At 41.9% G+C, this 27,037-nt stretch overlaps 1 protein-coding gene across 4 annotated transcripts; it reads left to right on the top strand.

Moving 5' to 3' along the window:
* Positions 1-6,004: 6,004 nt before the first annotated feature.
* kcnc1b (potassium voltage-gated channel, Shaw-related subfamily, member 1b) lies at positions 6,005-26,982 on the top strand. Of its 4 annotated transcripts, none has more exons than XM_066666804.1 (5): positions 6,005-6,411; positions 7,589-8,249; positions 17,884-18,817; positions 20,871-21,044; positions 23,091-25,074. In XM_066666804.1, the coding sequence occupies exons 2-5, from the start codon at positions 7,692-7,694 to the stop codon at positions 23,210-23,212; spliced, it is 1,788 nt and encodes a 595-aa protein (XP_066522901.1). In that variant the 5' UTR covers positions 6,005-6,411; positions 7,589-7,691; the 3' UTR covers positions 23,213-25,074. The 4 variants fall into 4 exon arrangements, with proteins under 4 accessions (XP_066522901.1, XP_066522900.1, XP_066522903.1 ...); XM_066666803.1 differs by having other exon boundaries at positions 6,005-7,173; XM_066666806.1 differs by lacking the exon at positions 23,091-25,074 and adding an exon at positions 25,186-26,982 and having other exon boundaries at positions 6,005-8,249.
* The last annotated feature ends 55 nt before the right edge of the window (positions 26,983-27,037 follow it).

Genomic DNA, 27,037 nt, shown 5'->3' with positions numbered 1-27,037 from the left:
TGGCCACCATGGTCACCACCCATCTTGAAATTTTCCCCCTCCCATATACTAATGTGCCACAAACAGGAAGTTAATATCACCAACCATTCCCATTTTATTAATGTGTATCCATATAAATGGCCCACCTTGTATTTAAGAACCAGTATCCAGCTAGCCACCAGAGTTTGTCCTTTGGCCTGGAGTGTAACTTATGGCTATGTCTGAATGAGTCATGTGATCTTGCTGAGGTGTTGCGGTATGATTTCTTTTTAGTCACGATGAAAGAAGAAAGTAGAGCTTTGTGGTTCTAATTAAGATATTGAATCCAAGTAGTCACTAGAGGTTGTCCTCTGGCCGTGAGTGTATGGTGAAGTTATGGGTATGTCTATCAGAATCTCTTTATCAGAATCAGAATCTCTTTATTTCGCCAGGTATATTAAACATACTAGGAATTTGTCTTGGTGACAGCAACACATGTATGACATGTAACACGTACACAGACTGTTAACAAACATAACTCTAAAAGAGGTACAATAAACAATAAGTAAACTAAAGAATACAGTTAAGTACTAGGAAAAAAAGAGCGTTAAGACATAAATTAGACAACATAAAATATAAAATCTATACTGTGCAGATATGAGTATGAATATAAATGTTTCCAAATATTCCTAAAGTAGGTTATATTATATATTGTTGTAGAAGTTACAGAAATAGAACTTCTGTACAGCTGTGCAAAATAGCATAGTGCAAGTGAGTAAAAATGAGTCATGTGATCTTGCTGAGGTGTATTTTTGGTATGATTTTTTTTCGTCCCCATGAATGAAGAGAATAGTGCTCTGTGGTTCTATTTATATGTATGCTTTTTTTAACCTATATGAGTGCTCATTGAATAGTGTTTAATGGTAATCATAATATAATTAGTAGTAATCATTGGCAATTAGTAGAAGTCTTTGTTTTATTTCAAGATGAGTTGTTTTATGATTGTATGTTGCATTATTCCATTTTCTCAAAGTGTTTTACTAACTGAGTCTTTTGTAGAAAAGGAATGTGACGGGAGGACATGGGAGTGAAGTTTGAAAGAGTTACACTCCTGCATACAGGAGATCAAGGATGTTTTTCATTGTAATGAGTATGGGATTTAGTTGATTCTTAGAATTCAGTTTCTGCACAAAACTATTATCTCTTTCTTCCCTTATATGTGGCTCAGTTACAAAATAACCCTTATATGGTAATGAAGTGCTTATCTGTGTGTGTGGGTATAAAAAAGTGTTTTTTCCTTTGGCCAGACCAGAGCAGAGTAGTGGGTAAGTGCATGCTTTTAGCTGCCCTAAATAAAGGTTATTCAGAGACCACTTTCAGTCTCATTTCTTATTACTTGATAATTTCCATGACAAACTTGGCATCATGAACAGGATGACTACACCCCTCGGATGCTGAAGGGACAGAGCCACTTGGATGACGCTCTTCAGGAGAAAACTCTGAATCAAGAAAGAACACCGCTCAAGGGGGAAAGTACCAGTGAAGAGTGCGCTCTTTCCCTATTGCACTCGAGGACCCATCGTCCGACCTAAAAACAGTGAGTAGAACAATTTCTCTCCCCCTCAGTTTTCAAAGTATCTCATCGGAGCTATAGAACTGTATAACAGGACTGTCTGACAGTTAGGTATACAATGGTATAGCCGTAGGGGCAGACCATCCCTTGATATTGCTTTTCTAGTATTAGACATGTGCTAGAATAACACAGAGGCCTCTGGGTTCCGCAAGAACAAAGTGTGTGTGTAATGAAAATTGTGTGAGGTTCTTATTGCACTAGGGGAACTAAATTACACTGAAGTAAAAGGTATTTGAGAGAACTGATTATGGGATCCCAAAGTATCCCATAAAGAGAGGAGAGGAGAGAACCTGCATTTTACAAAGGGCCAGCTTTGTCATCACCAAAGTATCAGTGGTATGAGAACACCATTCAACTCTCCATGGTCACAGTACATCATGTACTGGTCCATAGATACTCGACAGAGGATGACCTGACCTAATCACATAGAGGTGGGAGAGAACCATTCTCAGAACAGATACTCAGCTTCTGTCAGTCCTTTAAGCCAACCACCCATGAACTGAGACGTATCCTGGTGAGGAAAATGGGGACTGATTTCTCCCAAATAAACAGAAAGCGAAACGAGAAGATGTCTTACTTGCCGCCATATTGCCCATGGTACAGCAGGTGAGAAATGGAGGCAGTGTATGTCAGGGAAGAGGACACAGAGGCTGTGGTAGATGAAGAGGAGGGCAAAGAGGGAAGGGAAATGGAAGAGCTGAGAACTGGTAGAACCGATGTTATGTGTGCGGCAACGAGGGACACTTTGCTAGAGACTGCACTGATGACCAGCTGGGAGTGACTGGGGAGCAAGCTGAAGAATGACTGGCGGTGGTGAGAAGGGGTGGACACACAGAGACACCTGATAGGGAAGTAACTAATAATTATTATTCTTTATATGCTAAACAGTTGAGCTCCCGCTAATTACAGTGTACATGGTACATGGCAAGTCATTAAAGTTTTTGGTAGACTCAGGAGCTGCATGTTCTGTAATTCAGACTAAACAACTTGCGTTAGAATGAATCATGTTCACAGACAGTGGTTTTGGAAAGTGTTTCTGAGCCCATTCAGTGTTTTCAACTACAGAAACATGTCTGCTTTTAATTCAGTACCATCTGAGGCCCCAAAGACCACAGGTGGTTAATGCTGGATTTGGGCCTTGCATATATAATTAATTAATTAATTAATTAATTAATTAATTAATTAGATGTATTGGCAATAGGCCAGTGACACTGGATTACACACAAACATGCCTGCAGACATACCTAGGGAAGACAACAGTTGTTTTTTGGTTAATGGCTTAGGAATTTATGCAATTACTGACATCCTGTCTACAGCCAGTGTATGTGCCCCCCCCCACCCCCTTGTTTTACAAAACTGCAGTTTATTTCAGCTGGTCTTGTGACCTTCCTTGGCTAGATATTTCAGTAAGGAAAGTGTGGCATGTTTGCTATCAATAGATCATCTACATACTGGATTAAAGCCACACCCTTGGGCATGGTTAGTGACTCAAGGCTGTCAAAAACCAATTTTTTTTGTAGGCATTCTACTAGGGAACAGTATGCTAACAGAATAAACACCTCATTCCCTCTTGTGACTCCTTCTAGTCCATACAGGACCAGTGACACACTCTGGCCCGGAGTTGGCAAAGAACTAAGCAAAGATCAGACAGGTTGGCTGAGGGCATTTGCCCTCTGAATTGGATGGCAGCTTTTTGGGCGTGTCCCCGCAACAGGGACCTGGAGGTTGTGGGTTCGATTCCTGCTCTGGGTGACTGTCTCTGAGGACTGAGGAGGTGTGTTCTTTCTGGATCTGCGAGTGTTTCCACCTCACACTAATAAGTGGATTGGCAACTCAAAAAAACGTGTTCTTTGGTGTGAATGTGTGTATTGCCCTGTGAAGGACTGGCGCCCCCTCCAGGGTGTATTCCCAATGATTACAGATAGGCTCTGCACTCACCGTGACCCTGAACTGGATAAGCGGTTACAGATAATGAATGAATAATTTTTTTTATCACCATAAATGAGGAGAATAGAGCTCTGTGGTTCTATTAAAGACAGAATCCAGATGGCCCACAGAGGTCGCCCTCTAGCCTGGAGTGGATGGTAGAATTATGGGTGTGCCCAAATGGGTCATGTGATACTGTTGAAGTGTCTTTTAGTCACCATGAATGAAGAAATTAGAGGTATGAGCTAAGTTTTGATTTAAGATATTGACTCTAGATAATTTGTTCATTCCAAATTTTTTAATAGTAACAAATTGTTTACACCAGGTCAGGGAACCCTCAGTGGCCACCTTGGGTTCAGGCTTCGCTCCACGATGCCTGAGATTGGCTTGCTCATGGAGCCTTGGGCTTCCAGGAAGCAACTAGGATTCTCATTGATGGTGCAGGGAAAAAAAAGAAAATTCTACCACGATAGAGAAAACTAGTCCCACTGACTAGTCCCACAATAGAGGACACAGACATCTCTTTTCAACCGTTTCCCAAAAGCTGGGCTGTTGTGGCATTCTATATTTGTAGGAAAACTTAATTTTTCTTATAGTCTTTCTACTAGGGGACAGTATGCTTGCCACAAACAGAAGAAACACCTCATTCGCCCGTGCGACACCTTCTTATCCATACGGTCCTGTATCTGACGCACTCTTGCCTGGAGTTGACAGAGAATGGGTCATGTGTTTTTTTTTGTTTTGTTTTTTTTTTGTTACGATGAATGAAGGGATTAGAGGTGTGAGCTAAGCTTCGATTTAAGATGTTGACTATGGATATTTTGTTCGTTCCAAATTGTTTAATAGTAACAAATTATTTCTACCAGGTCTGGGAACACCCAGTGGCTACAAGAATGGATGGCAAATGTTTGGGTGTGTCTGAATGGGTCTTATAATCCTACTGAGGTTTTTTTTCTTTTCTTTTTTTTTACTCACCATGAATGAGGAGACTAGACGTCTGAGCTAAGCTTCGATGTAAAAAAAAAAAAATGTGCACTGTTATGTTGCTGTCTTACGCCTTGATTCAGGGTAGGTTCATCTAATGTGTTATGTGATGAAGTAAAGGAGTAGAATAAATATCATAACACCATCTGTCACCCTGAATTGGATAAACAATTACATACAATTAAAGAATGATTATTCATTCGTTATCTGTAACTGCTTATCCAGGTCAGGGTCACGGTGGGTCCTACCTGGAATCATTGGGTGCAAGGCGGGAATACACCCTGGAGGGGGCGCCTTCACAGGGCAACACACACACTCACACCTATGGACACTTTTGAGTCGCCAATCCACCTACCAACGTGTGTTTTTGGACTGTGGGAGTAAACCGAAGCACCCGGAGGAAACCCATGTAGACACAAGGAGAACACACCAACTCCTAACAGACAGTCACCCGGAGCGGGAATCGAACCCACAAGGGTTTAGTCTCTGTACAGTATCACCACCACTGATACTTTAATATGTAGCCTGAGTGCCCCTGTGAAAGGCATAAACAATTGTTAATCAGCAACCACCCCACCCCCTCCAAACACAAACAAACCAACAAAAGCATAAATAAAACTAAACAAATTAAAATAATGTTATATGAGTTCTGCAGATGAGAGAGAAATGCAGAGGAATCGGAGGCAGATTATAAAGCACTGCTGCCACCTATTGTCTACTACAGATCATGGCACTTCTATTTCAAGCCTGGACACTGTGGATCCATTTTCAGACCAAACAACCTGATTCATATCTTGATGAAAATCAGAGGTGTGTTAAGGCATCCATGATGGTATGAGTGTGGGTGTGTGTGTGTGTGTAATAATAAATAATACCTATAATTTTTGCTTTGAAAAAGATTGACATTAGGACATAATGTTTTGACTGCACAAATATTTGATGACGTGTATTGTGTGTTTGGAAAGGATGCTCAGACAAAGTTATGTGCTAAAACACCTGCATTTCAATAATTTCACTGAATTAAAACCCCAGCCTGAGACTATGCAAACACGTGCGATATTGAGTTTGCTCATTTCAGATAGACACATCAACAAGGGGTTTGTCTTTCACGCGCCTTTAAAAGCGTGCAATAACTATGCCAAAACCATTACCACCACTCTCCCTCCACCCAGTACCTTTCTCACACACACACACACACACACACACACACACACGCATGCACACACTCGTATTGGTCTTACTATACTTGTGAGGGTCTCCACTGACTTCTGTATTACTGTAGCCAGGTAAACTACACATGGACCTGGTCCTAACTGAACCTTCACCTCAGTGACCAAAAGCACTTTTGATTTGTGGTGAAAAGTGCGCACCTACAGACTTTTTCCTACTGACAGGAGGTTTAGTCCTGACTGGGGTGGCAAGACAATTGCACGCACACGCACGCACGCACGCACACACACACACACAAGCGTGCACATGCACACTCTCAGAGGGGGAGGGAGGTCAAGCAGCGCGTGAGAACAGTACCTGTAGGCTACCTGCGGTTAAATGATTCAGGATGCGCGCTCGAGGATGCAGAGCGACACACACGTGCGCTAGTGCGTTTGCATGCGGAGGAGCACGTTTGGCGCGCGACGGCGCTGCGTCCCGTGAATGAAGGACCCCCGTCGCGCCGCGTCCGTCTCCGCTCTGCTCTCAAACACCGCCACCACCTGCCATGCAGACTCCGCTCCAGCGCCCCTGGCTTCAGAGGACTGGAGCCGAGTGAACGGACGAGCAAGCGCAACACGGCGGGGTGGCTTCGTCCTTCCGAGGAGCACTGGAGCGCACTGAAGGACCAGAGAGATGAAGGCTATCCGCGCTCGGTCACCTTGCGCCCGATGACCCCAGCTGGCGACTCGTATCTGCAGGTGCGCGCACCCCGGCTCGGCTCGGCTCTGCTGGCTGGGCTGGACGCTGCTGGCTCGTGAGAAGCGGGTGAGGTGGACTCGGGATTTGCTGAATGGCGCGCTGAATCAAACAAAGGCGCCGCTCGTTTACACTGTCAGAGAAGAGAGGTACTGTAGCTACTGGTACACAGCCTGTGTGTTCACCAAGGAGCAAAGAGCATTACTGTAGCCTCAGCCGTGCAGCTATGGTCCGTCCGTGCACCTCAGACCAGGTTTAACTCTACATTATACACACATATCCCACAGAGGGAGCAGCTTCTCAGAACCCTGAGTGAAACCTACGAGTACAGTGGCAGGAGTCAACACACCCTCAGAGTCAGTGCAGCCCAGCTCAGTATATAACCTGCGGTCCAATAGCGTGCAGTACAATTAGGCTGTGTTCCCAAATTAGAGGCAGGCTGTTGTACAGTGTAGTAGCCTGGACTATAGCTGAATTCAGACTGGAGAGGAAGAGGAGCAGTGTGTGTTGTTATTTTCACTCTTTGTCTAGTCTATAGGGACCAGGCACGTGCCCAGCTAGACCCTCAAGGGGGGCCCTTCAGCCCCTGCTCCTTTACCCCGAGTGCCCGTGTTTGTATGACAGGCTCATTGTTTTACAGGCTATTGCCTCCGCCCTTCCTCAGGGTCCGTGTTGCCGAGGCGAGGCTCAGCCTCACCGCAGGAACAGAGCTCGAGGGTCGGCTTGGGTTCGACGAGCTTCATCGCTCTTGAGCGCCCCCTCTGGTAGGATTACCCTCTACAACCTGTCACTCACCAGCACAGCACCTGGAAAACACTGACATTCCCCTCGCAACGGGCTTATTTGGAAAAGCAGCCAGTCATAATGTCGGCAGTAACTTTCATTGTCGAGATTAAAAGGTGCATTATGTGACGTCACTGATCCGCAGGTTCGCGACTGGATACGAGTTAGGCTACTGTTTTGGGCTTTAGCTGACTCATGATTAACATGTAATTAGTTACAACAGCCTATATTTCAAATTAGGGCCCATGTGACCCCTCCTTTAAGGCTCATAGCCTAACTTAGTTTTATACAACTTGTGGAAGATTTGTAGTCCTTTAACCCTTATTATCATATTGTAAGATTATAAACAATAGTTGGCCTAAGGTTCCAGGGGTGATATATGTGATTCATGTTCAGGTTGCCCAGCTTTCCTCTTAATCCCCGGCCACCCCAAAATGTCAGCACACGCTCCTGCTGATAGGGGCTAGCGGGGCGGCAAAGGGGGGTGAAGGACCCCGCCATGGCCCTGGGCGACGACGAGGAGCGCGTGGTGCTGAACGTTGGCGGCGTGAGGCACGAGACGTACCGGAGCACGCTGCGCACGTTGCCTGGCACGCGGCTGGCGCGCCTCGCCGAGCAAGCGAATGGCGTGGAGAGCGACTTCTTCTTCGACCGGCACCCGGGCGTCTTTGCGCACATCCTCAACTACTACCGCACGGGCAAGCTGCACTGCCCCGCGGACGTGTGCGGCCCACTCTACGAAGAGGAGCTCGCCTTCTGGGGCATCGACGAGACGGACGTGGAACCATGCTGCTGGATGACCTACCGGCAGCACCGCGAGGCCGAGGAGGCGCTCGTCAACTTCGGCGGCGCGGCCCCCGACCTGGCGCATGAGGTGGACGCGGAGGTCGGCGAGGGCGCGCACGACGTGGTGGCGGCGGACGGCGACGAAGGGGCTGAGATGACGCGCAGGCTCGCGCACGGGGACGTGGCGGACAGCAGGGGTGGCCGCTGGAGCCGCTGGCAGAAGAAGATGTGGGCGCTCTTTGAGGACCCCTACTCTTCACGATACGCGCGGGTGAGTGACCCTATGTACACAGGGACGAGGGAGAGGTCAGGAGGTCAGTACTGATTGCAGGAGTGGTGGGGAGAAGGGGTAGGGGTGGACATTCGACTTACCCACCACCGATACCAAAGATCCACTGAGGTTCATACAATTAACACTTAAAGTACTCTGCGTGTGCAATGGTTTGTAGACATTCCTTGTAATAATCAGTGATTTCAGGTAATTTAGAGTTTAACCACTGTGGGCACTGTTTATCATCTTCACTGAAAAGCAGGAACCGGAACAGCTGCACATGATCCAGAGGTCACCATAATGCCTAGGTTTAAACATAGGGGCATTAATCCCGCAACACAACTTCGGACTGTGAAGCAGTGTAACTGTCTCAACTCTCAGGTGCGATGCAACTCCATTCAGTAGCTATGGGATGAGTTGGAGTAGGGTCTGTGATCGAGGAATAATCATTCAACACCAGTACCTGGCCACACTAAGGCTCTCATGGCTGAATACCATCAAATGTTGACAGAACTGTTCCATAATCTACTCTAAATACTTCACAGAAAAGTGCAAGCTGCCTCTGCAATAAAAGGGTGTCCATTAACTTTTTTTCTGTAGAGTATCTGCATTTCTCAGATCAGTAGGTTCAGCTCCCCTAGTAAATACTGTGATTTTTCCAACATTGGGAGGAGTAATTGTCTGTGTAAAGGGAACTTTCTACAAGTAGCAGCCCTGCCCCATCTCGCAGGTTGGCTAAGCTCCTGATTTGGATGAGTCTGGGAAAATTCCTGTATAACATAACAATTGAGAAATAGTTTTATGGCCTTTAGACTCCTAAGAAGTTGGTGTTTTCTCCACTTTTAGCTAATGAGTGTTCTCTCTCATGTGCTGTCCCATAATACAGAATATATTGTCCTATAATATTTTACCATGTCCTAACACTTGACACACTTCTTCATATAGCCAGTGCTGGGATATTTGTGATGCACAGAAAGTCACAAAATAAATTTAAACTGTTACAAACACTCCACAATGTCTTAAAATCAGGCTGGTGACTGGTAGCAATGCAGTCATCATTCCATTTATTATAAATCCATAATACAATACAAGAATTAACAGTCAGCAAGGACATAGGCTTTACATAATGACAGGCACAATATGAACATCTGTGAAGACCACCAAACAAAGCTGAGATATATTACAAATCAAAGCTGAGAAACAAACCAACAAGCGGAACATAATGAAGTGTAAAACCATGGCAGGCATAAAAAAATGTATGGATCATATAAGTAGATATTTTATGATTGATTGCTTTGGAAGTAATAATTTGCCTTGGCATCTTTAAATTGAGTATAAAAAGAGCTTTGAAAATGGGCAGAAAACACGGTCTGGCATGGAACTGGGTTTAGCTTACACAGGACCCCCAGGCCATATGTGAACTATATTCAATTCATTTTAACTGAAAATGTGCTGTGGGCTTCTAATAGACACAGAGAGTGTCATGGTTTTGATTACATATAAATAGAGGTGACAAATTCAGGTTAGGAATATAAATACCGTCCTTACCAGAATTATATTACAATGACCCTGACACATGTGAAGCTGGCCTAGGATGATTAGAGAAGCTGTCACCTCTGCAAGTGACCAAACTCACAATTTAAATGACCTAACACGCTCTCCCATAATAATAACCAAGCACATCATACATGACCTATCACACATCTTAAGGGACCTACCACTTTCCTGTGTGACCTAACATACTCCCCAAATGACCTAACACACCATCGTCTTTGATTTATGATGCCCTCCCATATGATCAACACACTGCCTTACATGACCTAACACTCCTTTCATGACCTACCACGCTCTCAATAATACCTAACCTAACACAATGCCTTATGTCCAAATGACCTAGCTCACCAGCCAATCATATCCATCATCCTGTCCTTTCAGTTCTAACATAGAGTCTCCCATTACACAATGGCCTACACAAGCCTGAATCTACACAAATGATGGACAATGAAAGCCTTCTCCATCACAAGATTAGCCCAAATGTGTGACATCACTGCAGAAAATTCCCGCTTATTCCAAGAGCTCTTGTTTCACTATTGAGTGACCTCAAAGAGGGATGCATCAATATTTCCTGATACTATAAACTGCAAGGCAGAGATGAAGCAACACAGTGGTAACTCACAGATGTTAGCTAACACTGACTTATCAATGACGAATCCTGACAGTTACTTTCATTCAGGCCTAGTGTCAACCTGTGAGTTAAGACTTCAGTCTGGAAGCTGAATGAGCTTTTCAAAAATCCAGCATAGCTGAAATACTATGATGTACATAAAATCACCCAGAGTGTGTTATATGTGAAATATGAAAATGTCTGAGTGACAATCGAATTGATAGGTAGCAGTTACCAAAACTGTTTTATGGGGGGTCCACTTTTCTTCTAATCATTTGTCATCCCATCTTCCACCTTGATAGCTAGGACTCTCTCAATCATAGTGAAAGCAAGGACATGCTTCCTCTGAGATATGTAAAGCCAACCACCTTTTCAAACTGCTGCTATTTCAACTCCACTGGACAGCTGAAAATGCTTCAAAGAGAATGCTAACTATCCTGATCTGTCATGTCAGATCATCAAACCCCTGCACTGATTTGTGCTGTGCCTGTGTGATGCGGAGGGTTGGGGTTCCATCCTACACACCTAGAGAGTGTGAGGCTACTTGTGCAGTCTTAGACTCCTGGCCTGCAATGGGGCCAACACTTAAGACTGCTGCAACACTTAGGAGCCACTAATATGAAAAGCTTTTGACCCTAGCTGCAATATAACATTAACTTTTTACAGTTATTTAGAATAAATATAGAAAATTAAAATGATTAAAATTAATACACACACACACACACACACACACACACACATATACATTAGATTGTAAATGACCAAGGTATGTTCACAGCCCACCATTGTCCCGTCACTGCTTTAGTAAGGTATTAAAAGTCTGTAAGTATTTCTGCAATTATTTTTTTTAATGTTAAGTCGGAATGATATAAATGTGAACAGAATTATGCATACATTTTGAAAAATTCTCCTTTAAGTATTGACAGTGCAGCCTGTGCACAACTGTTATTCATGTTCACTCCTGGCGTGTTCTGACACTGACTGCTGTTCATTTACTTTGATGTGCTACATGCAGCAACCTCAAACCCCCCCTCCCACACACACACACACACACATACACACACACAAGCACATCAAAGCTGTGATTCTGTATGACTCTCATTAGTTTTTTGTTTTTTTTTCCCCAGCTGTCAGGGCCCATGCCCAGACACTTATTGTACTGATTTCCCAGCATCAGTCTCACCATGAGGCCAGTAAGCTCTTTAACACTTCTGAATGTGATCCCAGCGTTTACACTAATTTTGGCAATCAGGGTGAAAACAGGTCAGTTGTGTTTATTCTGACCCAAAGCTCTGGCAGAGGGAAGGCACAGGATGGCAGGGCTCCAAACACAAAGTTTGCTGGCTGTGAGAAAAACTGTGTGTAGCTTAATTGAGCAAGGGAGGGGGAGAGACAGGAATCGGGAGAGTAATGTAGAGAGAGAATGAAAGAGAGGAGAGAGATAGATAGATAGATAGATAGATAGAGAGAGAGAGAGAGAGAGAGAGAGAGAGAGAGAGAGAGAGATATGCTGGTCTCTATGCTGGTCTTTACACAAATAGAGCACTGGCCCAGGCTACTTGAATCTGCTCCAGGATGAAAGTGGTGATGCTGGGCTGCTGGAAGGAGAAGTTTTATTAATTTGGCTGTGACCAGGGCTGTGCTGCTCCACTGTTGGGAGCCAGATTGGCCTGAGTGTGTGGGCCATGGCTGAGAGCGCCTGGATCACCTGATAACACCAGAGAGAGTGATGAACTGTCTGATCTAAAACAACCAGTAGCAACATAATGAAGTCTTCACATTTCCCTAGAGGCCAGATGAAGCCTTTGTTTCTGAATGTGCTTTGTTTTTTTTTTCACGGCTGTATCCATGCATTCCTTGTGTTCATATCATTCTTTCTCACCCCATTAAGGCAAACCTTTTAGGGAGCAACATCTTTTTTAAAAGTTAAACAGTTCAAAAGTAAAAAAAAAAAAAGATTAATAAATGACACAGAATGCAAATTGAATATTGTTACAATGAGATGAATTATAATTGGACATTAATTAATGGAACTACTTTATGTAATTTGAGAAAACTCAGTATAAAATGTATGGATTATATAATCTGTGACCATCGCTGCTGGAGTCAGGCCTGTGACATGACTGGGACATCAAACATGCATTTCTTTTCAAGACACCAAGTATTTTTATACTGAGGCTTTTCTCCATGTTGTGCTTTAACCCTCAGGGTACTGTGTATATAATGAATGCAGTGGAAGGCATGTGTGAAAAAATGGTCACATTTTAAGCTGTGGATCAGTGCTGAGAAATGCAAGAGCACTCTAATCTCTGCATATTATGGTCTTTGATTTCAGGAACCCTTCTGGCACCTCGTGAGAATTGTGTCTCTGTTGTTCTTCTAAGGCCTTTTCTCACTGTGAAGGAACTAGATGTGTTTTCCGGAGTCAATTCAATTGTGTGCAGATATTTATAGTCTCCCTCCATCAAATTGTAGGTCTTAATTACATTAACGTGACAACTCAATTACTTGCTCCAATCACCACTGGCATATCTCTCTAACTCTACTTAACGTATGGAAGCCTCAGAGGGACCAATAAGATTCTTCACTTGTTTTGTCCTTCAACAGAGAAGAAACAAAGCCAGGTGTATTTATTTACCATGGCTCAAGTAGAGGCAGTTATTGTCAGGGATCTGTTTGAAATTCACCAGCAGACTATTGTACAGTGTTTCAGTGAATGGCCTCTACCACGGTCATTAATCAGTGTGACTGCACAATCTGTGGCTGTTTTAATGCAGTGTTAAAAGGTGTGTGAGGAAGATAAACTTCATGGTTTCTGGAAACGCTTAGTAGATCTACCTGTAAATTTAAATTTATAGTAAAGAAAATTTGTCTAAACCATGATGGATGTTGCTCTCTTGGAGGATGGACCAAAATAAACATTAATCAAGAGCTAATGCTGAAATGATGACAGAACAATACTGAACCACTAGAGAGGATCAGATGAAAATGCTATGCTGTCACAGTGAGGGTGAATATCAGCTTAGTTGTACTTTGTTGAAACGTAACCTGAAATCTGACACCTTTTAGGGACGTTTGACATTGTTTTCTGATGTTTGCTTTTCTAGCTTCTGAGGTATACACACCAAAAGTTTTGTTTCTGACACCTATAGTTCTGAGATTTTAAAAACGGGGATTCCACTGATTCATCAGAGTGTATCAGCATAATTCAATGAGTTATATATAAGCAAATGATTCAGAGTGGATTGATATGGTATGGTACATTGCTGAGAAACTTTCTGATTTTCTGTTTTGTTTTTTAAATGGTAGTGACAGGAGCCTGACGTTGCACAGTGTGTATTTTAGTTTTATTTTTACTCTCTTAGTCCACTAATGAATATTCATGTGTTCTCTGAGTTTATATTGCAGGTATTGTTGGTTATGGTAAAACATTACATTTCCTTTGGGGTCTATTTAGCTTTACACTGCCCTGCATTTGCAATGACTACATCACAAATAAAGGTTTTATTTACTGGTAAAAACAATAAATGAATCTACACATTTTCTGATTTCTAATATGTAATATTGAGAATGGTTAAATAGAAAAGACCTGGTCAGTTGGTGTGTTGGTCAGCTTGTGTGTACAGGCAATAAAGATTGATATGTGTGTCCAGATAGTGAGTGTGACTTGTCCAGACTCGCCCTCTCAGTAATTATCCTCCCACATGTCACTCATTAGCCTGCTTAGCAGGAGTGTATTTGTGTGCATATAAGTGTGTGTTTGTAGGTGGGTGGGTAGGTTGCAAAATGGTAAACACTTAGCATCAGCAGCACAGCATCAGCTGAAAACCTGGGAGAATACAGAAATGAGTTGTGAATGTCCAGTATTTCAGCACACAGCCACATTTCTACATTCCAAATGTATCCATCAGTTAAAAACATCTGCTGAAGCTAAATGGTGTTATACATCATTGTCCATGATGGACCTCAGAAAGTGTCAGTCAGTATTTTAGCTCTGACATACACTAGATGGTCATTAGCTTTAATATTGCAGTAGAGCAAATTACATTATGACCACACCTGCTGAGGTCATTGCTGTTGCACAAGCCAAACTTAGAAGTGAGCTATAAGATTGTACTTCGTTACTCATGTATGATTAAAAGTTTCAAATCAGTTGCTTCTGAAGCATTGCCAGATATATCTGTGAGATTGATGTTCAAAATGAGATATTGAAAATACATAAAGGCTTAACTTTGGTTGCATATTACATACAACCTGTTATATATTTTCATACAGCAAATTAAAGAAATAGAAGAAGCACTGAATATTGAATCATTGTGATTTAATATGGACTTTTACACTGATAATTTGTTTAGTTGCCGGCCGTTATATTTTGCAAAAAAAAAAAAGTTGCTAAAACATAAAAATATATGCTCTAAGCCATTCATTCAGGCCATTGTGACATATAAACTCCCCAAAATATCGGGAATATCTGGTCCAGACATATTCCTGAGTGGCTCTTTCACACATGTAGGGTACAGGTGGAGGTCTTCTGTGTTAGATACCTTTTCTCACAGCTGGTATGTACTATGTGGATAAGGAATTGGGCAGTGTCTGTGTAGCATGTGCAGGAGGTATGCCGTGAGTTCACTGTAAACTCACTTTGACATTGCCTGGACTTTGTATTAGGTGGGTGACGGGTAATGTTCGGTACAAGCTTGTGTTCACACAGACAGCTCCTTTGGGTACGTTCCAATAAATGTCTTGGTTGCAGTGCATTTGTGAAAAGGGCTATAGTAATAATAGCTGCAAAATAAAGTGAGTCGTTACTAAGCAAGTGGTGCTTGGAACGCAGACGCTAAAGCGTAGTATAAATGAGTGCAGTAATCCACAGTCGGACTCGAAATAGTCCTTTTTTAGCCACAATATTAGATGGTGGGCTCCATTAGTGGGAGCCCAAGAAAATGCAGTGATGGCGATTACGAAACTCTTTTCTTGCTGTAATCAATTATTCACAGCATTTCTGCTGTCTGTGTGGTTACTCTGCAAAACAGGGCTGCAAAGATGGGCCTACACTTCTAGAAAAGCAGCTTAGCCTCAGGTTTCTGCCATATTATCTCAATTTCTCTTTCTTTTAACCTTCCCCTCTTTACTGCAATCATTCTTCCATTAATGCCCTGCCAATGTTTATCATGCTGTCTCTCTTCTCTCCTCATTTTCTCCACAGGAGATAATTCTCTCATTTCCATCCTTCCATTGTAAAAACACCCCTTTCTCCTGTCCTCCCATTGGCATAATCCATAATCTATATTCCTCATTTTTTCAGCTGATTGTTCCTCTGCTTTACTCCAATCCTCTCTCTCGCTCTCCTCTCCTTTGGTGTGTGCCTCTTTCTCCAACACTTCTTCTCCCTTCCCCCTCTTCTTTCCATTTCTTCTCTCCTTTTAAAATCTAATGTCCCTCGCTCTGGCTGTTCCATTCCACAGCTCTCTCCCAGAATGAGATGAAGCAGTGCTGTCCTTACAAGACACACACAGAGACACACAAACCAGGCTCAGACCAAACACAGGCTTTCCGCCTGAGCACAGAGACTAGCGGGTGATCCTAATGATAGATGAAAAGCGCCTATTTGTGTGTTTGTGTTAATGTGTGTGTGTGTGAGTTTGAATGCTCAGTGCCTCCAACAAAACATCCCTACTTCCCACAAACGGCCAACAAAGCACATCCAGGGAATTCTGTCTGTTTGACTAAGTACTGGGTGACCCAGATATAAAGTGCCTGTGGAGAGAGATATTGTGAGAAGCAATATGTTGTGGAAGGAGCTGAAAATTGAGCAGTGTGGATGGCTTTTAGAAGAATGGCTAGATAAGTGCGTGCAGACCAAGGTCCCTCAAAGCCCCATTAAATGCAGATATATAATTAATGTCTGCTAATTTGTTGTCACTTATATACTAATAAAGCCTGAGTCTATTTAAATAAAAAGACTAAAATGAAGGTTCTTTATGGAGCATATAACCAGTTTAATATTGGAAAATAACTGCTATTGCAGGCCTGAGCATTTTTTTTTAAATTTGTGAAATAAATTGAAATGCTGGATTATATTGGGAGCAGATTGGCATCAGCACGTTATTACATGAAAAATAATTGGCTTCATAAACTAGTGATGCTGTCCAGATGGTTGACATACTTGCTTGACCCCAGCTCCCATCACATATGACTAGAGCAAACATATGTCTCTGAGGGCTAGATTTATCATTGGGAATATATGAATTTTGTTCATTTTCCTCTGTGATGATATATTTATTGTCAGATAATGTGGTTGCTGAGTGGTTACAAGTGGTTGCTGAGTGGCGGGGCAGTTGGCCCTATCACCAGGAGCCTGAAGGTTGGATGCTTTGGCTGTTCGAGCCTGAGAGTACTAGAGAGCACAACTGGCCTTACATTCTGGGCATTCTCCTCTTTTGCTCTAAACTGTCCAGTGGTGTTACATCAGTTTGAAAAGTAATGGGGGGCTGGTCTCATTTGTCTCATAGGAAGCACGTGCTCACTCACACCCTTCTGAGGTGTGTGATTGGAGGGTATTCACTGAAAAGGTGGGATTTGAGACAACTAATAATTAGGCAAAAATTGGCATTAAAAATGTTTTAATGAAATATTTATGAAAATATTTGTATGGAATACTTCTCCTTAATGCTTCTTGCATAGAGCATATTTTTTTCTATTTTATAAAAAAACTATATTGGCATTAGTATCACAATAAGGTGTGTGTTGGATGTTTGCATTGGTCCACAGTTTTTTACACAATTTCAGTGTATCCCGGTTTGCAAACCATATTGCCAGTAGCTGCTACCGTACTGACTTGTCCATTACTGAAAACCAATCCCATCCTGATTCACATCTCATACTGCAGTATAAGAGGGTCAGAGTCCCCCAAGGGATCATTGTATATATCCCAGACTACACAGCCTGTTCATGCTGACCTTGCCAGGGGCATCTTAAAGTCCCCAGTGAGGGGGGCTAAAGTTAAAATTAGACAAAAGAGGTGGAGAACAGTTGGGCTGGCGCCACTCTGCCATTCTCCACTGTCCTTGAGATCATGCAGTGACCTTGAGCTTCAGCAGCAGCAACAATAGAAGGAGAAGGGCTTAGGTGACACACTCCTGTTGACGCAGCAGTATTCTTTGGTGCATAGAGAAACTGAACTAGCAACGTTATCCTGGTGGAATTCCTTTAAATCCTGCTGAATCAGCTGTTCATGAGGAATTAGTATTGCCATGATGAAGCGTTTGACCCTTGGCTCGGTTTTGTATAGAGCTGGGAGAAAATGTACTTGTAGGAAATGTTCCCATGAATTGTTCCTCAGTTCACAATGTATCACTTGGTTCCTGAGAATCTGTCACCAAGAATAGTAATTCGTAACTTGAACTGCAGCAGTTAAGCTCTATTGTTTTGCTCTGCTAATTGTGTTTCTTCTCTTTCTTCCCTACACAGTGGGTGGCTTTCGCATCTCTCTTTTTTATCCTGGTGTCCATCACAACATTCTGTCTGGAGACTCATGAGGCCTTTAACCCTATCATCAACCGCACAGAGATTGAACTGGTAGACAATGAGACAGTGGAGCGAGTTTACCCAGAGACTGAGACCATGGTGCAGCTGACGTACATCGAAGGAGTCTGTGTTGTCTGGTTCACTTTTGAGTTTTTAATACGAATCACGTTCTGTCCTGACAAACTCAAATTTGTAAAAAACGCCCTCAACATCATTGACTTTGTGGCCATCTTGCCTTTCTATTTGGAAGTGGGATTAAGTGGCCTGTCCTCCAAAGCTGCAAAAGACGTGCTAGGTTTCCTGCGCGTGGTGCGATTTGTACGGATCCTGCGTATATTCAAGTTAACGCGGCACTTTGTGGGTCTTCGTGTGCTGGGACACACGCTCCGTGCCAGCACTAATGAATTCATCCTTCTAATCATTTTCCTTGCCCTCGGCGTCCTCATCTTTGCCACCATGATTTACTACGCTGAACGTATCGGAGCCAATCCCAACGATCCTCGTGCTAGTGAACACACGCATTTCAAGAATATTCCTATAGGTTTCTGGTGGGCTGTGGTTACAATGACAACATTGGGCTATGGTGACATGTATCCTCAAACGACATCAGGCATGTTGGTGGGTGCCCTATGTGCTCTGGCTGGTGTGCTGACCATTGCCATGCCTGTGCCTGTGATTGTCAACAATTTTGGCATGTATTACTCTCTGGCAATGGCAAAACAAAAACTACCAAAGAAAAAGAGCAAGCATATACCCCGGATTCTCCAACTCGAGTCTCCCAACTACTGTAAGTCGGTCATAAACTCTCCAAGGCCCAGCACACACAGCGATACCTGCCCTCTGGCCCAGGAAGAAGTCTCAGAGATTAGATACCAAGGTAAGATGTTTCACAGAAAACCTGATTCACATAACATATACCTACATATAAATAGTCAATAATAACAAATGCCCTAACATCAATATCACTGCCATCTGCTGTATTCTTTCATATGCTTCCAGGGGGGTTAAAAGGTTAGTGCTCTAAATAAATTACTCATGAAATTATGGGATGCTTATATATTGAAATGCTGATTCTTTTCATACTCTAAGCTATTTTTTTTCGAACGTTTGTTGTTTTTAATTTGCAGAAAATTATTTAACATTTTTAATATTACTAGTAATGTTATCAACTAACGTTTTTATTTATTTATTTTTTACAATTTCTTTTTCTTCTGAATGCACACTTAAGTATTAATATTAATAACTGTCCAGAATCACTATAATGTATAATGGTACATACTATACTGAAAAAAAGTTTCTACTGTACACTCAGGAATAAGTGTCACAGGGCTAGATTTGGAGGCAATTTTGAGGCATTTCATCCATTTAGTTTTAGTATGTAGCCTTAGCCAGCATTATCCTCTTTGTTTTTATATTTAGAGTTGAACTTGGTTTGAGTCCACTGGATACTCTTATGATAATTACATATTTACCTTGCATTATAATAGAGCCCTGGGCAATATTCCATGTATAAATGACCATTATATATAGCTAATACTGGGTGCATCCCAATTACTGTATCTCTTCAGTACTACGTGTAATACCACTGAAATCAGCGAGTACAACATTCTGAAATGTAGATCAGCCACACTATACAGTTGTATAATGAAGTAAGGAGGCGCTGATGAACAATTAAAAGCAAAGCTAACAGACCACAGAAGAATACAGTGCAGTACCGTACAAATGACCAAAGATATATATTCCCTCTCCTGCAACTGACCAGCTGTGTTATTATGAAACTGTTAATGCTTTGGTGAACCAAGCACCTCTCACTGCATTTCCTGCAGAAACATATTGAGAGCATGCTGGCTGCTGTCATCAGATCTTTGCAATTACCAGAAACATCCGGAGTCCTTTCAATTACTCAGCTGTTAGCCATCAGACTCATGCAGCCATAGGAGTCTGGCTTCCTGGAGGTCATACTTAGGCAAAATGCTGTGGCTTCCTGAGTACTTAGATTTCTGAAATGCTTAAGTGGAGGCAGTTTATCCCTGCTTCTACAGAGCATACACCCTGTTCAGATTCAGCCCAAATATATCACAGGTCATTGTGCAGAATTGACTATTCAATATAGTCCACATATACAGATACATAAACCTTTATGGAATGTAGGAACCAGACATTGGAACAAAAGAAACTTGCATCACACAAAAGTGTCTTTTGATTCTGTATGGTTACAAATGTTATACAAAAAATAAAATACAGAATATACAGATAAAATACAGGATGCAGGCACTAGACACAGGAGCCAGGTTCACAAACGTATGATTTATTTACAAAAAACCCCAAATAAAACAAAACATCCACAGCCTAAATGTCGAATTTCTGCCATTCATTTACCTCTGTCCCTCTTTCTCTTTCTCTCCTTCTCTCTTTAGCCCTTTGTACTCAATAGTGTGTCTTTGCCATGTGTTTCTCTTTGAGTGCCTTCCCATAGGTACTCAGGGCTGAACTGAGTGAGGAGAATTATGTGGCCTCAATCCTGCATCAGTCTGCGTTACCTTGCTGGTAAGGCGAGGTGTGTCTTCAGTGAGACCCCACCAACCAACCTCCAGGGGCTCGGGCCAGAGGTTCTCTCAATATGGAAATGAACCTTGGGCTACATTTTAATCTCATAGTTGTTTCAATTACAGCTTATTATTATATATTGCTGTCCAAATACTTGGACCAGTGGAGAATACAAACCCTTAGGAATTCTGAATATTTTTTTTTTAAGAAACACATTTATTTATGTGTGGTCACAAATTACACTGGAAGAATGCTTCTATAATAAGGACAAAAGCAGTGTTGGAAAGTTGGCTGGACTAGGCTGCAATGGAGCTAAAGATGTGAGAGGAACAATCTCTGTGTCTAAAACTGAAGTGCATCTTCTGTCTTGTTTGTGACTGCAGATTTTAAAGTGAATGGGGAGGCCTCTAAAGCAGCTCTAGCCAATGAGGACTGTCCCCACATTGACCAGGCAGTGTCACCGGAAGAAGTTTTTAGCCCCGTAGACCGTGAAAGACCTTGCTTTCTGCTCACCTCTGGAGAACGGGGCAATCACATAGGGGGAAGAGTCAGGAAGGGTACGTAACGTAACCAGCCCATCACTGTTTACCATCTCCAGATTACTGAGTTCCTATAAAGTGCTTACTGTGAAATGGAGCAGCTGTCTGTCATGATGGCCTTTTTACTCAAGGAAAGTGATCACTTAGCAGGTAGCCTCACAAAACAATCTGTGGCTTGACTCTTAAGACATCGCCATAAAAGTAAAAGCCATAGTAGTAACATATTCTACAGGTCTATTTATGGAACACAGTATTTTGATACATATTCATTGGCACACTGCAGTTGGTAGTTATCAGCTAGGTGTAATATATGAAATAGCTTACTTAGCCTGCTTTAAGTGGACATGTATGTGCTCAGTGTCAGAGCCTCGAAATCAGTTTAGAATTTCTTGGTAAATCTGCTGTTAATATTGAAGGAAACTAAAGAAAGTGCTTGCCTGATAAGTAGTCATGCATGCAGATTCACTATGGCGGGTGGTATTGGTGATGGTGAACCTCAGAGAGGTGCAGCATGGGATATGAGGCATGTGGTCCATGACAAGAACTCAGCCAGTCCGATGCTCTTAGTTCTCAGGATCAGTTTTAATATGTTATATCACATGGACACACTGCACCACCAAACCAGCATTAGTCCAGAAGATGAGTGAATGTTTCATACTGGAGCATTACATAACTCCAAAGCCATGACCCAAAGCTGGCTCAGACTGTTTCCTGCTGCTTGAGCAGGCTGACACCAATTATATCCTACCCATTTGGTACTGAGGCAAGCTTGTTTCCAAGCATCACTGGGAAACACATGACGGCTGGAGTCAAGACTTATTAGGGTCTAACTAGAGCGCTACAGAAGCTTAAAATTTCAAAATGCCACTGAACATTTCATAGAAGATCATAAAGAAAGGCCTGGTGCTGTAACTAAAATGTTTCCAGTGGTGGAGCAGGGTAAAACGCAAATGTTGATCAGTCCATAGTCATACATTCAGGAGAGAATCAACAAGATGTCAACGTTTACAAAAGATGTCTACAAATTTGTGAATATCATTCTACTAATTAATTTTGCCACACTAGTCAGTGCAGACAAATCCATTCACAGTAATGTTTTTATTGGATTTTTGTGGCAAGCAGTGCATGTTGGGCACAGTAAGTTTGGCTACAGCTTGATATTTTTCGACTTACCACAATAAAAGCACAAACAAAGCAGTGAATTTAGCGTGGCATGATGATGGTTTGTGAGTCAATGCCACAGTAAAATAACTCCCTCACACAGGGCCTGGATTGAGTGCAGAGCAGAATATCCTGATATTCTTGCATGTCCAAGGGTGCTATCGGCAGATTTTAATCTCAATTTACACTTTTTTAATACAGTATCTGCGGGACTACTAAGGAACAGAGACAATTTGCGGTTGATTTTGTGCTGTAACTGATAAGCTCTAGTTTTGTTGAGCTGATCTGTCTGGCTGTGTTCTTTGGCATCTCTCTAAAGCTGTGTTGTGCTGGTTAGCACTGTGATACCACCCCATGCATGCAGAAGGCAGACTAATGCATAATGCATAGCACGCATGGAGGATGATACGGTTGACTTGGTGAATGGTCACTGTCAACTGGTTCACCATAAACATAACTACATGCCAGGGTAACACACTAATACACCCTGAAGTGCCAAAAATCACATCCACTTACATACACACTTAGCCCCAGTAGCACATGCACACATTTAAACACGCACAAATACAGTCACATACAGTCGTATGCAAATGCTTATGCACCCCTGATCAGATGACTGTATATCCTCTGTATATTGTAATGCATAATGGAAAAAAAATATTGGAGAAAAAAAAATTGTCTTATCCCTCCCACCCCAGTATGTTAAAATCAGCTAATAAATAAAAACGGTCAATTAGAATTTGCCAAACAATGTCTTATTTAAGTTTGTAACTATTTTCTCTTAGAAAATCAACAGAGCATGGAGTTTGAGCAGGGGTCTTCAAACGATTGCATACAATTGCACATCTGGCATTTGAGGCTGCACTGTGGTGTACTGAAAGCCCTTTCTCTCTTCAAATGAAGGTTATGAAAAGCCATGGAGCCATAGCAGCATGTCTGGAGGCGTGGCCTCAGTGTCGGCCCTCCCCTGCAGCCCGCCCTGTCTCATGCAGCAGGCCCACTCCCCCATCCCATCCATCCTGTAGCATGGACAACCAAACTAACCAATCAGAGACCCTGCTCTGCAGCGCTGCGCTGAGACGCCTGCCCACACTGTGTACCATCCGTCTCTCATCAGCTTTCCTCTCTCAGCTCCTCATCCTCTCTCTCTCTCTGTCTCTCTCGATGTTTCTCTTGTTCTTGACCTGACTCTTCTGGTTTTCTCCTCACTCCTGTTCTCTTGTCCATCAACTCACATTAGATTGTCTCTCATACTTTCTTCCTATCTGCTACAAATCTCTATACTGTCATGTCATTTCTTCTTATTGTATTCTCTTCCCTGCACTATCATGCTTTCCCTTTCTCTCTCACACTCCCCTTTCCTCCTTCAGTGTTTCTAAGCTGTGGTTTTTCATCAGGTGCTACTGGACACCTCTTGTTTTATATTTAAAAAAAAATCATAAAAAAGAAAAGACAAGAAAATGGCTATTTCATATAGCTTAGCTTTCTGAACGTAAACATTGAGTTCAAAAAGAGAAAAGTTTAATATAACACTAATCAATCATGATTCTAGTGATGCACACGTCACCCACACAAAACTATGACTGAAGAAACCTCATTTGCATTTGCATGCCTTGCATGGGAAACTGAGAAAAAAATGTAAGTCTACTGAAAAACCTGTAAGAATTTTTTTGTGTTACATCCAAAGCTTCTTTACAGATTATACAATGCAGATCTAGTATGATATCATTTCAGATGATATAAAGTATCATGTAGCAGTGAAGACTTTTTCTTTGCTGACATATTTTTTTTGCCTTTCCCCAAAACCACGACCTTGTGTGCGTTTGAGCACATGCCGTGTTTCTAACAGTAGCAGTGGTCACTTTGACCATTCAACTTTTCTTCTTGAAGAAAAAAAACAACCCTAAAATGCAAATAGTGAAATAATGCACTTTAACTTTGATAACAATCATCTACCTTAGAAAGCAGATCTATTCCACTTATTCTGTGTATAAACCGGCTGAGGAACAGTACAGCACGCTGTTGAGCAAAGTTCAGCGTTTATTTTTCATAAATTCAGTTTCATACCATCATGATTCAATTCTGGTCTGTTGTTCTTTGTAGCAAATATAGAACAATGTTCATGTATTATATATGATTCTGTGCAACAGTTCACACACAAAAAAGTGCTGAATATATATGTATGTGCTTTTGGACTTCTTTGGGGAAAGGTAAATGCATGCACTTTTATGCAAAAAAAAGTATGCGAATGACACTGTAAATAATAAAAAAAAATACTTGCATGACAATAAATTTTGTACTGAATCTGTGTGTTGGACTCGGGTTTTATTTGACAGAACACCCATACACATCACCCTCGTTGCCTGGCAACAAGCTATGTACCTCCTTTACAGTGGCTTCTCTTTGACCTTTCACCCCTCTCTGTCGCTGGTTCGATCCTATTTGGATGCCTGCCTCTTTGAAAAAAAGTTGCAGCTGTAAATGAGCCCTGCATGCAGCAGGACCCTGGAGAGGTCAACAAGGTCAAAGAGATCATATGTGACATTTTAGGGGGTTGTAACTAGAGGCAGAAAGCAGGAGCTGCAACAACAACTTTGCCCTGCTTCACTTTCCAGCATGAAACACAGCGTTTGAGCATGAGACTAAAGAGCCCCGGTCCGTTTGTACCCACAGCATGCAACGGCTATGTTTACTATACTCTGTGTCTGCACACATTGCCCTGTTGTGGTGAATGCAGTTTTCCTTTGGCCAAGCATGGGCAATGGCATGGTAAACTCACGTTTTCCATGAGTGTCCAGCAGAGCCCATTTCCATTAGTGGCCATTTCACCGCCTGACATTCGCTTGCACAGTTTAGGGGATGCAGGCTGCTCCTCGCCCTTCCTCCTTCCCCATCCATCTGTCCTTTCTTTTTTCTGTTCGTGTTTGTTTGGTGTATTAATATGATTTTTCCTTGTTGTTTGTTGTTGTTGTGTTCTCTCCTTTTATATGTCCTTTAGAAGCCCAGCGAGTGAGCCGAAGCAGACAACCTACAGAGTCAGTGTGTGTTATGAACCATGGTGTGCCAACCACTATGTGTGTCAACCATAAAGCCACATCTCCCACCTGATAGTGTTGTAGCGTGTGCGTCTGTGCACATTTGTACGCATGTGAACGTATTTGTGTGAATGTGTGTGTGTGTGTATGTGTGTGCGCGTGCGTGCGTGTGTGTGTACAGTATATCAGCATTATTCTTAAGTGACAGAGACAAACTCAGCATAGATGTAGCACAGTAGCACAGAGAAGCTGTTGTTGTTCAGCCATATGTACCTCTGTTCTGTGAGTGATTATTGTGCTGTTGTACTGTGTAAAGTGCCTCTTGTTTTGGGTGTGTGTGTGTGTGTGTGATGTCTGTGTTGTATATAGTGCTTTTGTGTGCTGGTGCATCCGAAACGTGAGTTTTTTATTTTTTTGTTTATCCTTTATTGACTTTGGGGGGGAAAAAATCTGTTTTGTGGTGTGCTTCCGTTTAAATGTTGTAAGATGTTCCTCCAATACGTATCCCCTATGTTTGACTTTACACATCCTCTCCAGTCATGACTAAATAGGGAGAAAAAGCATTACTCAGAGAAACACTTTTCCCCGTCTTGTTTTTCCTTTACTACCGTAGCAACTGTTTAGTAAATGCCTTTTGCACTGTTTGCACCTGTTCACTTTTTACATTCCTTTCAGTAGAGGTTAAGGTAGTTTAAAACTCTTGGTAGATTAATATTTAGTCTGGTAACATTCCAGTTCATTTTAAGGGATAATAATAGTTATAAAAAAATAAAAAATCTAGTTTGCACTGCTCTATAAATAGATTTGGCTGACACAACAACAGGACCAAACTCATTATTCTGAATGAATGCAAAAGTCCTTCATTGTGTGAACTGAAATAGTGTTTGAAATGTTTAAGAAAACAAAAACCCTCGTTTGCTGTTGAACCTTGTGCCTGTGAAAGCAGAAATAAGAGGCCACAGAGTGTCTGGATGGTTCTGTCTCTTTGTCAGAAAACGCTATGGGACAGAACATTTTCAACAGACAATCTTGCACAACGAGCAACGAAGTTTAGATTAGTAGCCTCATTTATAACAAATCTGAAATATAGTTACAGGGTTTTAATAGGAAGGCAAATAAATTAAAAAAAAAAAAAAAAATTACTGTGTCTTAAGTTGAGTCAAAATTTATTTTCCATTGTTGTGAAAATGTACAGTCTACCCAATTCTTTGGGACCAACCAAGAACACTGCCAGTCATATCTTTGGGGATGTCTACGTCAGATCCTTCACTAATATGCTGGACTGCTCATTCACCCAACACAAAAGCACAAGAGCATCTGTAGACCAGAATGACAACAAAACACTTCATAGTGTGAAAAAATGGGTCTCAATATTTGGTGTGAAGCTACATGAAATCAATCACATTACCTAAAACTCATGTCGAAGTTTTAGTTGAAATGGCAGCTCGTCATTTTCCAGTCAAGGATTTGTTGACTGGTTTAAATAAATAAATAAAATTTTAAAAAGGGTTTAACGTAAACAAATAAATGACATTCCTAAAAGTTTTCCAGTTTTGGGTTTGACATGCTGTCACTGCAGTTACACAGGCCTCTCCACTGTTTGTGCTGTTCTGTAAGACGTCCCGTGTATGTTTCATGCACAGTGCAGTGCATAGTGTGGTTATTGATACAAAAAAATGTTGTTTTCATTGATGGTTGATTTGTTAAATCAATTTTGTGTCATTTTCTGAGGAAAATCTATGAAAAATTAAAAGAATAAAAAAAATAGAGCAATTATGAGTTTTGTGCTTATTTTATTTATTTTTATTTTTTTTT

This window comes from Hoplias malabaricus, chromosome 4 (genome assembly GCF_029633855.1).
Source record: "Hoplias malabaricus isolate fHopMal1 chromosome 4, fHopMal1.hap1, whole genome shotgun sequence".
NCBI classification, from domain to species: domain Eukaryota; kingdom Metazoa; phylum Chordata; class Actinopteri; order Characiformes; family Erythrinidae; genus Hoplias; species Hoplias malabaricus.
This window is presented reverse-complemented; position numbering and strand designations above follow the sequence as displayed.